Here is a 15,511-nt window from a genome sequence, read left to right on the forward strand (position 1 = left end):
GTCGTCGGATCGGCCCTGGCGGTCGACCCACTGTCTCAGGCTCTTGGGGTTCTCTTTTCCTCTCTTTGCGGAGTCCCTCTCCCGGAGCTTTCGCCCCGCCCCTACCCGTTCCTTTCGCTGCAGTGACTTTCCCCGCGAGAGGAAGGGCTCAATTGTCATTCTGGAGGGGCGCCGTTGCTGGCAGATGCAGTGCAGGCAATGACGAGGCAACTCTGCACAGCGAGAGAGAGACAGGGAGGGGGGTTGGGGGGGGGGGGGGGCGGGTAGAGAATGTCCGGGCCAATGATGTGGTCCCGCTCACAAAACGTAGTGGGCAAATCATCAACAGCTGGCCCAGTCAGAGGACTGGGATGCAGCTGTTCCCGTAGCCAAAAGGGGCTGCGGGTGACCTAATTCATAAATGTCCTGAATGCTTTATAGAGGTCTTCTCTGAAACATAGTACGCAGACGTTCTGCATAACCAAGACAGCCTAATTTAATGGAGAAAAATAGCTAAATTAGCCAGCCTCGCTGCACCATCCCCTGAGTCAACAACTTCCGTAGTTAAGTGCTTTCAGTTATCATTCAGACAACAGGGTCTGATACAACAAAGGCTTGTGTGCAAGCGTGTGTGTTTTTGCGGGGACCTCTCAGCCTGACACAAGAAAGGCTTGTGTGTGTTTTCGTGGGGACCTCTCGGTCTGATACAACAACGGCTTGTGTGAAAGCGTGTGTTTTTTTTTTTTTGCGGGGACCTCTGTTTCACAGCATTAATGTCATACATTAACACTGAGATTTAAAACTGGAACGCGGCCAGTTTAGAACGTGCCGGCGCCACCTGTGAAACAGGTGCAGAGCTACAAGTATCGCCATCTCATGGCAGTGAGGACACATGTGGGGACAAAGTGAAGATGGACTATAGCTGTGAGGAAAAAGAGTCAAACTGAGGAGGCAGGTGTTCCAAAAAACCCATGCAAGCGTGTTTTTCGTCCGCAGGTCGGAAAAGGACACGCTCTCTCATTACTGCACCGAGTTCGAACTCTGAGACAGAAGGGCCATCCAGCTGATTCAAAAGACAAGGGGGCTGAAAAAAAAGATACATCTCTTTTCGTGAAGACTGCTGCTGCTGGTGTGTTTTGACGTCCAACGTTCGAGGAGGCGCGTCCTGCCTCCTGTTTTCCCCCATTCGCTCCTGCTGTCCCCCCCGGTCTGCTTCAGACCTCCTGGTCTTCGAAGACCTCCAAGAAGAGCGGGGGGAAGAGTTCGGTGGGACACTCCACCTTCATGTGCAGGAAGCGGCTGGCGTGGCACGCGCCGATCATGCGCAGGTCCGTCACCTTCATCAGCAGCTTGGGCCAGAAGTGAGGAATGTTGTGCTTGCGGTAGTTGATGTAGTGTTCGAATGCCAGCAGGTACGTCTCCTGGCACTTCTCGATCTTCTCCACGCAGGTGAGGCCTGAACGATCTGAGGTGGACAGAGAACGGGAGATGGTGAGTGGCGGCTGTGTAGTCATTAGCACTGGCAGCATTTGTGTTAACTAATGATGAAAGCTGTCAAACCTTGGTCAAATACATAATTGTTTTGGATTCAAATACTTGCTCCATTAATCTTGCCTGGTGCAAATGAGCCAACCAAGAGGACCAGACAAGGATCTGGCTTGCACTTTTTGAGAGTATTCCAAAGGTTCCAGTACACCAGACAAGCTCAGTAAATGCCAGCTTGAACATTGAGCTGGTCAAGCTGGTCATAAGCTGGTCTAGCTGGGTATGAGCTGATCAATCAGCTACCAGCTGTCTCAAAACATAGCTTGAGCTGGTCAAACCATATCAAGCTGGGAGCTGGTCTGAGCTGGTCAACCAGCTACCAGATGTTTCAAAACGTAGCGTGATCTTTTTTTCAGCAGGGCCTCCTTCCCCTGACGGGCCTTGACCTACCCAACGGGCCAAGTGGGCTCACCTGAGCTCATGAGGAGCACAGCCTGTAGAAGCGCCACCTCGGTGTCGTCCAGGTTGAACTGTGCCAGGCTCTTGCCCAGGTCGAAGATGGCGTCGGAGACCACCCCAAGGCCACCGTTCTTCAGCTGCTCACGCTTGACAGCCATCTCACCGCTCAGGGTGAGCGTCTCGCTCTCGGGGTCGTAGCGCACGGCTGCCCGCAAGGACATGATCTCCATGCAGCAGCCTTTCAGGAGGATGATCTGGTCTTCACAAGGCAGCTAAGGGGGGGGGGGGGGGGGGGGGTACAAGAGTGAGACATGCACACACACACATGCGCACGCATGCGCACAAACACGCGTGCACACTGGCCCCTCGAGGTTTGCTATACTGTTTTTCATTATATATTATACAGAGCAGTCCGTAAGTTTTTGGACAGTGGTACAATTTCTGTTCTTTTGGCTCTGTACTACAACACATTGGATTGGAAATGAAACAATATGTTAAAGTGCAGACTGTCACCTTAAATTTGAAGGTATTTACATCCATATTGGGTGATTTGTGTAGGAATACATCCCACCAAAAGTAATTAAAGGCAAATTAAAGGCAACAGTCTGCACTTTACTGTAACCCATTGACATATTCATAGTTTCACTTCAAATCAGTGCCAGAAAACAGATCGGAAACAATATAAATTGTACCACTGTCGAAATACTCATGGAATTCACTGTATGTATCTATCTAGCCATGAACCCTATTCACATGACTAGTTCCATTCAAAAATGCCAAGCAACGTTCTCATCCGAAATAAGCACAATAATTATGGTGACAAAAATTACGAAAAGCAATTATGATGATAATAGTACCCAAAATCACAGCACCCTCATTAGGCCATTTTGCTTACAGATACTTGCTGGAATAAAGATGAGCATAACCACATATTTGAGCATGTTCACGCTAGCTTAGTGATGTGGAACTGATATTCATGACAAGAGTGAGCGCAAGTACACATACAACCATTAAAACAGCACATATCACACAACATGGAGAGAGCAGAGAAACACAGTCAAAAAACAGTACAGAAGGAACAATGAGATAACCTCAAAAAATGTACATGAGAAGGAAGAGGGCCAACTGCTTTATACACCTAACTCACATACATATGGAGGCAATAGCCACCTCAAATCCAAATTACAATTACACCACTGAGACAACCAGTGCCACAGAAAAGCACCAGATCCGTTTTGGGATTGTTTTTAGATGTAGGGAGTACAGGCATGGACAGCATTTATATAGGACTTTACCTTTTCCAAAGTGCTTTACAATTAATGCCTCTCACCCATGCACACGCACACTCACACCCCATATTGCGACCAGCTTGTCGGGAACAATTTGGGATAAGGGTCGGGGTAATCGAACTGGCAACCTTCTTACTACCAGACGACCACCCTTACCTCCTGAGCAAATGTCGGAGGCAATTGGTTCACCTGTCACCGTACTTAATCACCAAACATTGCTTGTTGAACAGCCTTCCAGTTTAATTCACCAAATTCCAATAGCAATACTTTACTTTTACAGTTCCGAAAAAAACTAGAACCTGCAACCATTCCATATGTTTTACGCCTTTTTATTATTGCCCTTCCAGTGCTAAGTAGTATGTTTAACTGCTTATGTCTTTTTTTGTACTCATTACCAGACTTGTGTGAGTCAATTACCGCCTGTCCCTACTAAATGAACAGTTCTTTGGCTTTTCCCATGCTGATGGTTGACAAAGAGATTTAGCATAATTATTACCTAATTTCTATACTCTAGTGAAACAGGAAGTGATGGAATGACACAATAGAGTTCCTTTACACTGAGATTAACTAAATTAAATTAAAATTGTATTGCCAGCTCACTTTGTTTGATTTAATTTACAATAATTGTAAGGGCCGCTAATCATTTTGGTACCTGTGGTTTTCAAAGAAGAAATTAGATTGAAACATGAGAGTAAATGTATTGAAGTAAAAGTATATTGTTTTCCCGTATGTTTGAACATAAAATATACACTCACTCGGCACTTTGTTAGGAATAGCTGTACACCTACTTATACAGGAGAATAGCCAATTGTGTGCAATGCATAAAATCATGCAGATATGGGTCAGGAGCTTCAGTTAATGTTCACATCAACAATCAGAATGGGGGGAAAATGTGATTTCAGTGATTTCGACCGTGGCATGATTGTTGGTGCCAGACGAGCTGGTTTGAGTATTTGTGTAACTGCTGATCTCCTGGGATTTCCACGCACAACATCCTCTAGAGTTTGGTGCAAAAAAAAAAAAAACATCCAGTGAGCGGTAGTTCTGTGGACGGAAACACCTTGTTGATGAGAGAGGTCAACGGAGAAGGGCCAGACTAGTTAAAGCTGACAGGAAAGTGACAGAAGCACAAATGACCACGCATTACAACAGTGGTATGCAGATGAGCATGTGGATAGGCTACAGCAGCAGAAGTCTTAATAAGCATGAAAGGCCATTATTATTAAAGATGTGTATAATTCTGGAACCCACTGTGCGACCAGGGCAGTCAGTCCTCAAATTTTAACAACAGCTGTTTAATGAGATTTAGAATGTAGCTGGTCACGAGTAAAATGCCTCCCATTCTGATGTGATACCTGTATATCATTGTAACTGGGCCAGTGGCTCTGACACAGGGAAGAATCTCATATGCAGACTTGGAACCAAGGTGAACGCAGACGTACCTCGGAGAACATGGGCAGTTTTTTGGCAAAGTCGACAACGCGGGTGATGGCCGGTGTGATGATCTTGGTGAACTCGCTGAAGGCCTCCAGGTCCACCTTGTCCCCATCTGAGGTGGGCGCCACCGGGGACTGGCCAATGTCCTCTGGCTATAGAGTGAGAGGGAGAGAGTCAGAAAGAGTGAGAGAAAGTGCAAGAAATCCTGCTGTACAATCCAGCTATTGCCTCTCGATCAGTTTGAAAACTGAGCAGGTCAAGCTGGTCATAAAGCTGGTCTACCTGGGTATGAGCGGCTAGCTAGTGCCAGTAGCTTGTTTGTTTTAAAACATAGCTTGAGCTAGTCAAACTGGAGCTGGTCGGAACTGTTCAACCAGCTAAAGAGAGACTGATGAACATTTTTGTGGTGAAAAGTCAGTGAAATGCTGTCTAGGCATTCAGGCCAAAACCTGGCTACATTTGGCTACGTTTCCATCGAAACGTCTCGAAGCCTACATTTCCACTCCTCAAGATGTTTATATTCTGCCTTTTGCTCACTGGGAGAGAGAGAAAGAAAAGCACAGGTGCATTTATATGTGTAGGTGTACTGAAACATCCATGAGGCTACCAGATAATCATTATAAAAGACAAGACAGCAAAAGCAGAGTGAAAATAACAGATGAATGGGCCACGTCTGTGACTGTGAGGGCCTGACCATGAGTTCCTGGAGGCACGGCACAATGCCCTTGCCTGACTGGAGATGTGGCTTGAAAACATTTACATACTTATTCGTAACAGAAAACGTTGCCATTTTACACAAATGAGCCATTTTTTCCTTCCGCTAAGCAAATAATGGCTGAGGTAAATGAAGGTATCACATAACCATCATGGGCTGAAGTTGAAAAAAAAAAAACTTCAGCGCCTCAGTGCTAAAGTAGTTCTAGAATCACAGCAATTTGGGATAATTTGATTAGAAGACGGAGAGATATTACTGCTAAAAGCCTGCGCTGATTACATCTACTTTCCTCATTCAAAAACTCAGTTGTGCCAGCTGAGTCGAATTCCTTTTTCATCCAGTACAACTGAAAGCAGTGCCAATTTATAAGGAAATGGGGGAGTAGCAAGAAAGATTGAGAACATTTTAGGGAGTGAGGCAGAGCAGGGCATAAAGCCAGTCTGGGATCGGAGGAACCAATGAGGGATAAGACGTAGCTGCTGAAGAAAGCCGCAAAGAAAGACTCAGAGGTTCTCCTGTGATTGGCAGGCCAGGTTTTGTGTCCTCTGATTTTGTTTTACAATCACTTCTGCAGCCATGGGTATGAATGATGATTTACAGCCGAGACAGGGGCGTGTAGCAGAGAACATCACACATCTATATGTGTGAGTGTGAGGGCGCTTTATCAGTCATCTATTCCAACTAGGTGAAACAACAAGGTCAAGCAAATGCTTTCACTACAAAATTCCTGTTCTTCCTCTGTTTTCTGGGGATGCGAGGGAGATGCTGCACTGAATAATACCCTGTGGAATCGATGATAAGATAGGAGTCAAAGATAGAGTCTTTCTAAGCTAATTCAATAGTGGGTATGAAATTTTGTTGCATGGTAAACATTAATATTTGTAAAAATTATAACTGTACTGCACTGTATGTGCGAGTGTGTGTATGAGTGAGTGCATGCATTTGGCAGTGGCATTGCATTTTGAACATTCATACAGTTCCACCATTTTGAGTGAGCGTTTGCCTGGGCTGACAATGTGCATATGGGAGTTTCTGTGTGAGTGGGCTGCTATTCCGGCTACACCCCCGCCCCCTCCCCTGTCCTCATCAGCTCATCCTGTGCTAAACAGCTCTTGGGCTTAAGCAGACTGCTTTCACATCTGTTGCATCTGGCTTCCTCTCTTGGTCTCATAACATCGGGCACACAGCTCTGGCCGCCCAACTTGAGAAGCACAGTATGCTATGGACAGTGGGTGGAGGAGTCACAAACACAGATGCTACAGCTAACTTCTGAGTTCCCCATGCAATAAACATCATATCTGGAACTGACCACCCCTCCCTTTAAAGAAACTTCCCATTTTTAAAATAACTGCTGGGCTACTATTTGCAACAAGACCACACAAGAGGCTCACCTGGGCATTAAGGCCTATCTGTATTGTTATAATCTATCTCAGAGTTCCAAGTTATCTAAGTCGCCTGAGGTATTTATTGTACTTTTTACGGTAGTCCTGGACTGTAAAGTGCAAGCAGCAATTTATGGTATCCCTATTTCTATACTGGCTGAAATAACCTGACATAAATGCTTAGTTTAGGATTTTTAGTGCGTAGATAACACTCATAATGGCCAGTAACATTTAAACAAGCAGGTAGACGCCATGTATTGTGTAGGAAAGCAGTTTCTCACTGCGACCATTACAGTTGCTGCAGCTCCCATTGTCTGTGTATGTGCATTTGTGTCTGTGTGCCCTTGTGATATGTGATGAATGAGGGAGAGCAAAAAAGGTGAAAGAGAATGCGTATCTCTAGGTGTGGTTGTGAGAGTGTATATGTTTCTGTGTGCGTGTGTGTGTGCGTATGTGTGTGACTGAAAGCGAGAGAAGGAGGGAGGTAGGAGTCACAGCAAAGGGTATGAGGTTTTGCAAGCGTTTCAATTTATACGGGTGAGAAAAGTTGAAGGTGAGACATCACTTTTTAATGTTTTAATTCTTTGTGAGAACATGTTTGTGATTACGTCCAAATTGACTGTTTAATTTGTACGATCACGGGTGTTAGATTGGATTGTTGAAGCCTTTATAAAAAGTATATACGAGCGCCTATGGACAATGCTAATGCTTTTCAAGCACAGGCTGTAAAGTGAATTTTGCCCCTGCACTGCAACCGTGGCATTCTTTGTGGTCTGCGCTGCAAAACCATGTGTAAAGAACTGTTCCCCCAGGACCACATACCTAAGCCAACCCCCCCCTCGCTTCCACTCACAGATGAATTCAAGACGGCAGTTGCAAATACATTCAGTTGTAGATAGCATTTCAAAGGTATTGGCATGGTAACACAATCAAAACTCTCTTATGTATTTTACAATTGGATTTCAGGCATCTAAACATTTTTTTAACAAATCCCCAAAAGAAAAGCTCTTTCAAATGAGGATTTATTGAAAAAAAAATAAGAGTCTTTCATACTGGGCTTGGCCAAAACTTCACTGTTAGTGAACCTGGTTGGTGCAGTTAACTCTATGTGTACTCAAATGAAAGCTCTCTTCTATCAGTGACAAGATCAACAAAACTTTTACACAATTAAGAATAATAAGACTGGGGACTTAATGGTAGCTAGTTAACTATGCACATTATTTAATTCTGTGAAAGTATGCTAATGGCACAGCATGTTCATGACATTATAATTATAATGACATTATAATTTTTTTAAAAGATTTTTTCAATGTTCATGCTTCTTAACCATATCATAATTTTTATCATACAAACCAGTTACACCAGCGTAAAAACACTTCATATGTTGTTTATACACCACAAGTGGCCAGAACAAAATACAAAAATGTTTTCCTTAAAAATATTTCATTCCAGAATATTCCCAAATATCCAAGAGCCTGATTTGGTTCAGATCTAATGACAAGGAAGGCTGTGTTGTATAGGTAATGTGTCCTGAGGACACAGCATTATCCTATTGAAAGACATGCAGGGAAAAAAACATTTTTAAATAGGTGAGATAAACTCTCATTGTCCCGTTGCACAACAAGGGCCAATCCGTTTCGGCATTTCGTGCCGACTTCTGATCTTAATTATTTCATTAGCTCAATTGAATCTTGATCTGACATTTGTATAAACACCAGCTACAGCCACAGATTGCATGTGCTAAAGTGCAGGAGTGAACCGGCATAGTTTATATACCTGTCAGAAAACTGAAACTAAGCTTTAGGGAGTTCGGCGTTTGAACAAATACCAGCATGTTGCGCACCTAAAAGTATTCCACTTCCAATGGAGTTCCATATTTTTACTGGTTATTTGTGCCGTGCATCTGTATGTGAACCTGAATTGGATATATAAACATTAGCCTGGCATCTGACTCATGTGTAAATGCTGAAATTGGACTGTTTTAGTCCACTGACACAATTAGCACACCAGTTGAGTGGGGTGTGCCCTTAATCAGCATTCATTGGCACTAATGTCATAATAATGCTGTACTGTACTGGCAAAAATGAATACAGTATAGTCTGTAACCATTTGGACAGTGACCCATTTTTTGTTGTTGCTTTGGCTCTGTACTCCAGAATTAAAGTTAAAGTGCAGGCTTTAATTTTCAGTCCAAATAGTTACGGGCTGCAATGTACTTTACACTCAGTGAGCACTTTATTAGGTAGACGTGTACACCAACTTGTTAATGCAAATATTTACCCGGCCAATCATGTGGCAGCAACTAAATGCTTAACAGCATGCAGACGTGGTGAACAGGTTCACCTATTTTTCTGACAAAATGTCAGAATAGAGAAGAAATGTGATCTAAGTGACTTTCACCATGGAATGATTGTTGGTGCCCGTCTGGCTGGTTTGAGAATCTGATCTTCGGAGTGCGTGAAATCTCGAGAGTTTGCAGAGAATGATGCAAAAAACAAAAAACATCCAGTGAACAGCAGTTTTACGGGCAAAAGCGCGTTGTTAATCAGAGAATTCAGAGGAGAAGGGACAGACTGGTCAAAGCTGACAGGAAGGTGTCAGTGACACAAATAAACACGCATTACAACAGTGGTATGCAGAAGAGCATCTCTGTACGTGACTGGTGTTTGCCTTGCCTTTGGTATGAGTAAACCAGGAAATGTTCCCCACGGCATTATGGAACAACCATAACCATTCACTGCTGAATTACTTATTGGATATTTGCGAACGTTTTGCTCACTACCTATACCAGGGTCAATGTGACATGGCAACAGGTCTTTAACCTGTCGACATATTATACTAGCGCAATCTGTCAGCCAATTAAGCACTTGTTGTGCTGATGCACCGACAGAAATATCTGTTTGGCTGAGAACTCCCCTTCTTGGGCATATTTCACCTGTTGCTAGGAAACATCTTGTTAGGGAACACATGCTTCCTAGGGGCATGCCTCTTGCTAGCTTCCTCTGTCAGTAGGTGATGCCTCTGGTGTTTGCATCTCATTATCCTCTGCTGGAACACCCAGGTGACAGGTCACAAACAAGCACACCTCATGGCTTCAAGGTACAGGATTTCACAAAACAACCAGGGAACCAGGGAATGGAACCACTCCTCCATTGCTGTGAGAGTATTAATGTAATGTTATCATTAGCTGTTGATTATCTAAAAGAGAATGAGGTTTGTCAGCATCCACACTAATTAGACACTAAGGATGTATTTCATGTACTGTATTGGAGAAGACATGCCACCAAAGTACTGAAATAAAGGAAGGACCTGAATTGACAAAACTAAGAAACTTGGCAGGAACAATGAAGCATACAGGTGGTTGCAGAGCTGACTAGTAAGAGGAACAAACAAAATAGTGGATAGGTGCATGTTACAGTTTGATAGTTGACTTTTTCAAAACAGTTCATACAACTCTCAGCACCAAAACACCAGCACTTCTTCAAACAAGAATAAATTGTTAATCAATGAGCAAACTGGTGGCATTACAGTAGGCACACTATTTTTGACAATCTTTGAAGTAGTATATCATTTTGTGCTCTCTAGTTTTTCTTTTCTTTTTGTAATTAGTTAAAGTATTATTTTGTTATTTGATTCATAGTGTAGCGACGTTTATTTTTATTTTAACAAACATTCCATTATAAAGCAGAACAGCATCTGCAATAGAATTTTTACAGTATGGAATGTACTACAGTATATGCAATAGTGACAAGTCATAGAAATGCTGCAGTAAAGGTTTCATTGGCAAACATGGATGTGGTTTACAGGGAAAAAATGAAGTTGCAGGGATAGTAATGCTGGTTTTCATCTACTTCATTTGGCCTCGTGTTCTTGTCAACATCACATCAGCTGTACACTGGGGGAAAAGCCTCTGTGCATGCCTGATCCCTCCCAGGAATCATCAGCTGATATAGCCAGGCATCCGTCATCCATCCTCTACATTGACTGGCACAACACATTCATACTCCGCTCCCTCTACCCCTCTGTCGTCCAGCCATTTGTCTTCCTCTTTCTTACACTTTTGTATGTCTACCTGGATCCATCTTGAACAAAATCATTCCAAAGATGAAACTGATATTACCTCAACACCTGGGTAGGTCTCCACCTGAATCAGGTGTGATTGTTCTATTCAATAACACAATCAGAAACACAATCTGCATCAACTTCAATCAGTGCTTTTATTCTATAACTATTAACAAAACTTTTAGGGTTTGAATGGTTTTCAATATTGCGTTTGTGGCTTAGTAAATTGCTAACCACTTGAATTTTAGCTTATATGTTAGGTTTTGAACTTGACTGTATTAGTAGCTGTAGAAATCTACAGTTTTTTTGTGTGGTTTAGAGGGTTTAGAAGATTTTTGTATCCATTGCATGCATTTTTAGACAAAGCAATGAAAAACGTATTCAGTTTGGTCCACATACCGTGCTGTAGTGCTAACCGAAGAAGAGTTCTGAAAATGTAAAGTTGCTCTCAAAAAATTTTTGTTAGCTACTGTAAAAACTGTAATATCAAATAAATTAAGGTAGACTAAATGAAGGCTAGTCTGAGAGCTAGCTGCCTGTAAAGATGCAATCCTAGTCAGGGACATCCTCAGAGAAACAGAGGCTATGCAAGTACTGCAATAAGTAGAAAAATACTACCTGTGAATACTACCCTTCTTCATATGTCTGCAGAAAATAGCCCTCGTTCCATGGTGGGGGGGATGGGGTAGCACTGAAACACTATGCTGGTGGGAAACGCCACATAATGAGAATGCTGTGCAGGACTCCTACCATCTGTAGAAGTGCGACATTCAATATCTACTAAGGTGGCAAGTGTACTTTTTTACGATGGTTAAATGGGCGAACTGACTCAATGCCCGTTCCTGTGTATCTTGATGATTTTACAAATTTGGGAGTTCTGTAGAAGTTCTGTTGGACTGCAAGAACGTGTCTGCAAATATCAGTGACACCAGTGTGTTCTGTAGGACAGTGCAATGGCACTTGCAAGTGCAACAATTTTAACAGAGCCAGCCCCACGTCCTTTATCTCAGAGTGACATTGTAGACATATGTGGTAGGTGGGGCTTGGTTTGCGGCAAAGAGACAGGGCAATCTGAAGACCACGTCTACTGGTTAAGTAGACACACACCTGGGCTATATGATTCATTAGTCCAGGCTGCTAAATCTGTGCTCTTTCCCGCAGTAGGCGTCTGAGATCGGGAAACTACGGACGAGAGAGCTGTTGTGAGACAGAGCAGAAGATGCAGAGCGAAAGCTACCGTTTGTTTATCGCTATTATTTTACTTTGTTGTTTTGACCCCGATCCCAGGAGGGTGACGGGCGAAGACCCATTTGTTTATTTGGAGTTTGCGCTCTCTCTCTCTCTTCCCTGCTCCCCTGAGACTGAATAAAACACTGGTGCTATCTCCCTGTATCCATCTCTCCTGTCTGCCCAGAGGTGCTTGTGCCAACCTTTTCTGGTTAATCTTTTGCTGTTTGTGGATCCATTGTGTGGAACTTTAAGATTTGAAATATAATATTGATTCCTTCACAGAAGCACAAAATAAAAAAAATGTGTCCAGATGTTAGAAAACCACACATCTACAGCAACAGTATATTATTAGCGTATTTAGAATGTATTTTATACAGATCAACTTTTAAATGAAGGGTGAAGACAAAAGAAACAGTTGGACCTAGCGTCTAAAAACTATTGAAAAAAAGAATCAATAACAATTCCAGCCCAAACATGAAAGTAATATTAGCTCCTATCCATATACCCTTATGGTATATTCATTAAAATTTTAATGTTGTTAAAGTGCTGTCAAGACACAAACAATATATTTTCACAATTATTCACCTGGGACTGAAAAACTTTGACGACTGAGACCGAGAAGATTTTATACATAATATAATTATATATATCTTATAGAAATTACAATTTATAATTTATTACACATATATGAAACAAGCAAGCTAGCTAACATGCTAGTTAGGATAATTAACAATGTATGCTTTAAAAAAGCAGAAAAGGTGCCATCTTGACATCTTCTTCAAGCTCTTGCCATCAAATACTACATAGTTCCAATATTAGTCCAGCCTCCCTACTCATCCATCAACATTCTCAATTCAATAGGTTTTCTTCACAACCATCATTTCATTTGGACTATTTTGAAAAGCAGGTGCATTCCAAAATAAACTGGGGGTGGGGGAGGGGAAGATGGTCGGAGTTCACATGCAATGATGTAGCTGCAGTCTGAACTAAGTAACATAGCTGCATCCAATCCAATTCACCTTTTTTTTTTACTAATTTGGAGCAGAAATATATATTAAAAATCAATATATTTTTGGTCGATCCAAAAATAAAACCATTGTCAACAGGGAAGTAATTTGAACATTGATCTTTTTTTTTCAGTCAGCTCTCCAAATGATGCACCTCATTTTTAGTGATGCTCTTCATATTCAGTGAAGGCTGAAGTCCAAACCAAGACCTCAAATTCCTCTTTGGAAAATGTACACTTTCCATTTAACTTGTGGTTTCCTCACAGGCTGAAAAAGCCCTTGCGGTGCCCTAGTGAAATGAACTAGTTGCGGCTGTGTTCATTTACGTAACCAGATACTCACGTTTCCACTAAATGGAAAACAGGCAGGTATATAATTTACTGCGTCCCTGATGCTAATTAATGATATCCTCAGTAAATCTACGCTCAAAGGTCGCACAACAAATACCCTTGTCTCTAGCTTCTACCGCAAACCGCAACACAAAGTCCTTCAACAATTAAGTTGCTGCTTCACTGAAGTGTAAACTGTTCTACTATGTTGGGCATCAACAATTATAATGTTCTGCTGATGGTGAATTAAAACTAGGCCCGCCATTGTACTCGCTTTCGGAAATTGTAAAACACTTCAGCTGTGGTTAGACAAAAGAGGAGATCCTGGTAATAAAGTGCTTGTACCACTCATTTTTTGTGTGTGAAATTACATTGCATAAAATATTTTTAGCTCCATGCTCAGAAATGGCTTGCTTTTACACACCAGTTTTTATCACATCAGTTTAACTCTCAGATTTGTGCAACCCCACTTTTCCAGTACTGCAACTGCCATTCACCCTGATCAGACAGGTCCGTGGAGGACAGACAGACAGGCATGTAGACGACAGTCGAATAGACCTGTGGAGGACAGACAGACAGGTCTGTGGGGACAGACAGGCCTGTGGAGGACAGACAGACACACCTGAGACGGACAGACAGACCTGTGGAGGACAGACAGACAGGTCTACAGGTCTGTGGAGGACAGACATACAAATATAAGGAGGACAGACAGACGGACAAACAGGCCTGCGGACGACCGACATACCAAACAGGAGGACAGAGAGGCAGACATGCGGAGGAAGGACAGACAGACGCCATGGCCCCTTACCAGGAACTTGCGCTTCTGTTTCCAGTGGGAGCCCTGGGCGTTGGTGTGGCGGTGGGCCTCCGTCACCATGCGGATCAGCTCCCACTCGGAGTTGGTGGGCTCAGGCCGGTTCTGCAGGGTCTTCACCATCTCCTCCTTCTTCCGGCGCTCACGGTTCTCCTCGATCAGACGCCGCTTGGCCACTCGCTTTGAGTCATCCAGCACCACTGGGGGAGAGAGAGAAGGAGGGGGGAATACAGTTACAGAAGACAAGAGAGAGAAGCAGGAAGCAGGAAGGAGATGGGGAGAGACAGAAGAAAAAAAGATTGATGCGATGTACAGAGAGAGTATATGGTTGTGGTTGTGGGGAGAGAGAAGGATTACTGCGCCACGCTTTAATTAGGAGTACTGTGAGTAGTGTTATTTATTTTGTGCTCAAGACGTTTTGTGCTCAAAGGGACTTTTTTGACATCTTGTTGCTTAGTCTTTAAAAATATATATTGTGTGTTATACCACACTCACATTACTGACTGGCCATACATTTGAAAAGAAATGTGTAGGAATTGGCAGCCCCTGACAACCTTTTGCTTGACAAAGAAATGATTTTTCTAACACCCAACAAACAGAGGCTGCAGCAGAATCTAGACTTTGAAGCTCCACAGGGAGCTTCAAACTGCCTGTAAATGAACTGAAAAAAAAAGCACACATGGCATGCTACTGTGTGCTACTGCAAGACATGCTAATTAGGATTTGGCTCAAAATGTTAAAATTGGTAATTGAATTAATTGCACTACATGGCAGCAAATTGTGGAGTCTGGTATTATGTCCTGCATGCACGTATGAAAATAACAGCAAAGCATCAAGTGGAGAATACCTTTAGTTATTTGCTTAATGAGCCATCAAAATCCTCACACATCCCATTACAATGCCTAGAACTGAGCCCAGAAAAGAGTCCCCTCATTCCTGAGGCCCCATTCACTAACCCCTGCTAATATCACACAGCCTCACGAAGCCACCAACCCAACCAACAGGAGTTGACCGAATCATAACAAAACACGAACCAAATGTTATTCACAAATGAGACAAAAAAAATCGAATCAAACTGGCTTGCTATTTGGCTCCGGAAATGAGGATACATATCTTGACCCCAGATAAAAAATTAAAAGCACAGAAAAACAGCATCGAGAAGGCATATGCAATGTGAGAAAATGTTGAATTTGATGGAGAGATGGAGAGAGAGAGAGAGAGAGAGAGAGTGCTGTCGTGGCTCAGGTGGGCCGCAGTTTGTGTCCAGATGTTGTGCAGGACTCCCAGCTGTTTCTTGTCTGACCTGCTTCAGAGCACGAGTGC

The 15,511-nt window shown here is 42.9% G+C and overlaps 1 protein-coding gene across 3 annotated transcripts in view; it reads right to left on the minus strand.

Annotated features, from left to right (window-relative positions):
• Positions 1-318: 318 nt before the first annotated feature.
• Positions 319-15,511, minus strand: part of LOC133121661 (thyroid hormone receptor alpha) — a 127,546-nt gene continuing 112,353 nt past the window's right edge. For all 3 annotated transcript variants that reach the window (XM_061231020.1, XM_061231022.1, XM_061231021.1), the window contains exons 7-10: positions 14,183-14,388; positions 4,655-4,801; positions 1,937-2,195; positions 319-1,444 (exon numbers count right to left, since the gene is read on the minus strand). In XM_061231020.1, coding sequence (XP_061087004.1) covers positions 1,194-1,444; positions 1,937-2,195; positions 4,655-4,801; positions 14,183-14,388 — 863 coding nt within the window. In that variant the 3' untranslated portion in view covers positions 319-1,193. The remainder of the gene's footprint in view (positions 1,445-1,936; positions 2,196-4,654; positions 4,802-14,182; positions 14,389-15,511) is intronic.

This window comes from Conger conger, chromosome 2, assembly GCF_963514075.1.
Source record: "Conger conger chromosome 2, fConCon1.1, whole genome shotgun sequence".
Classification (NCBI taxonomy): Eukaryota; Metazoa; Chordata; class Actinopteri; order Anguilliformes; family Congridae; genus Conger; species Conger conger.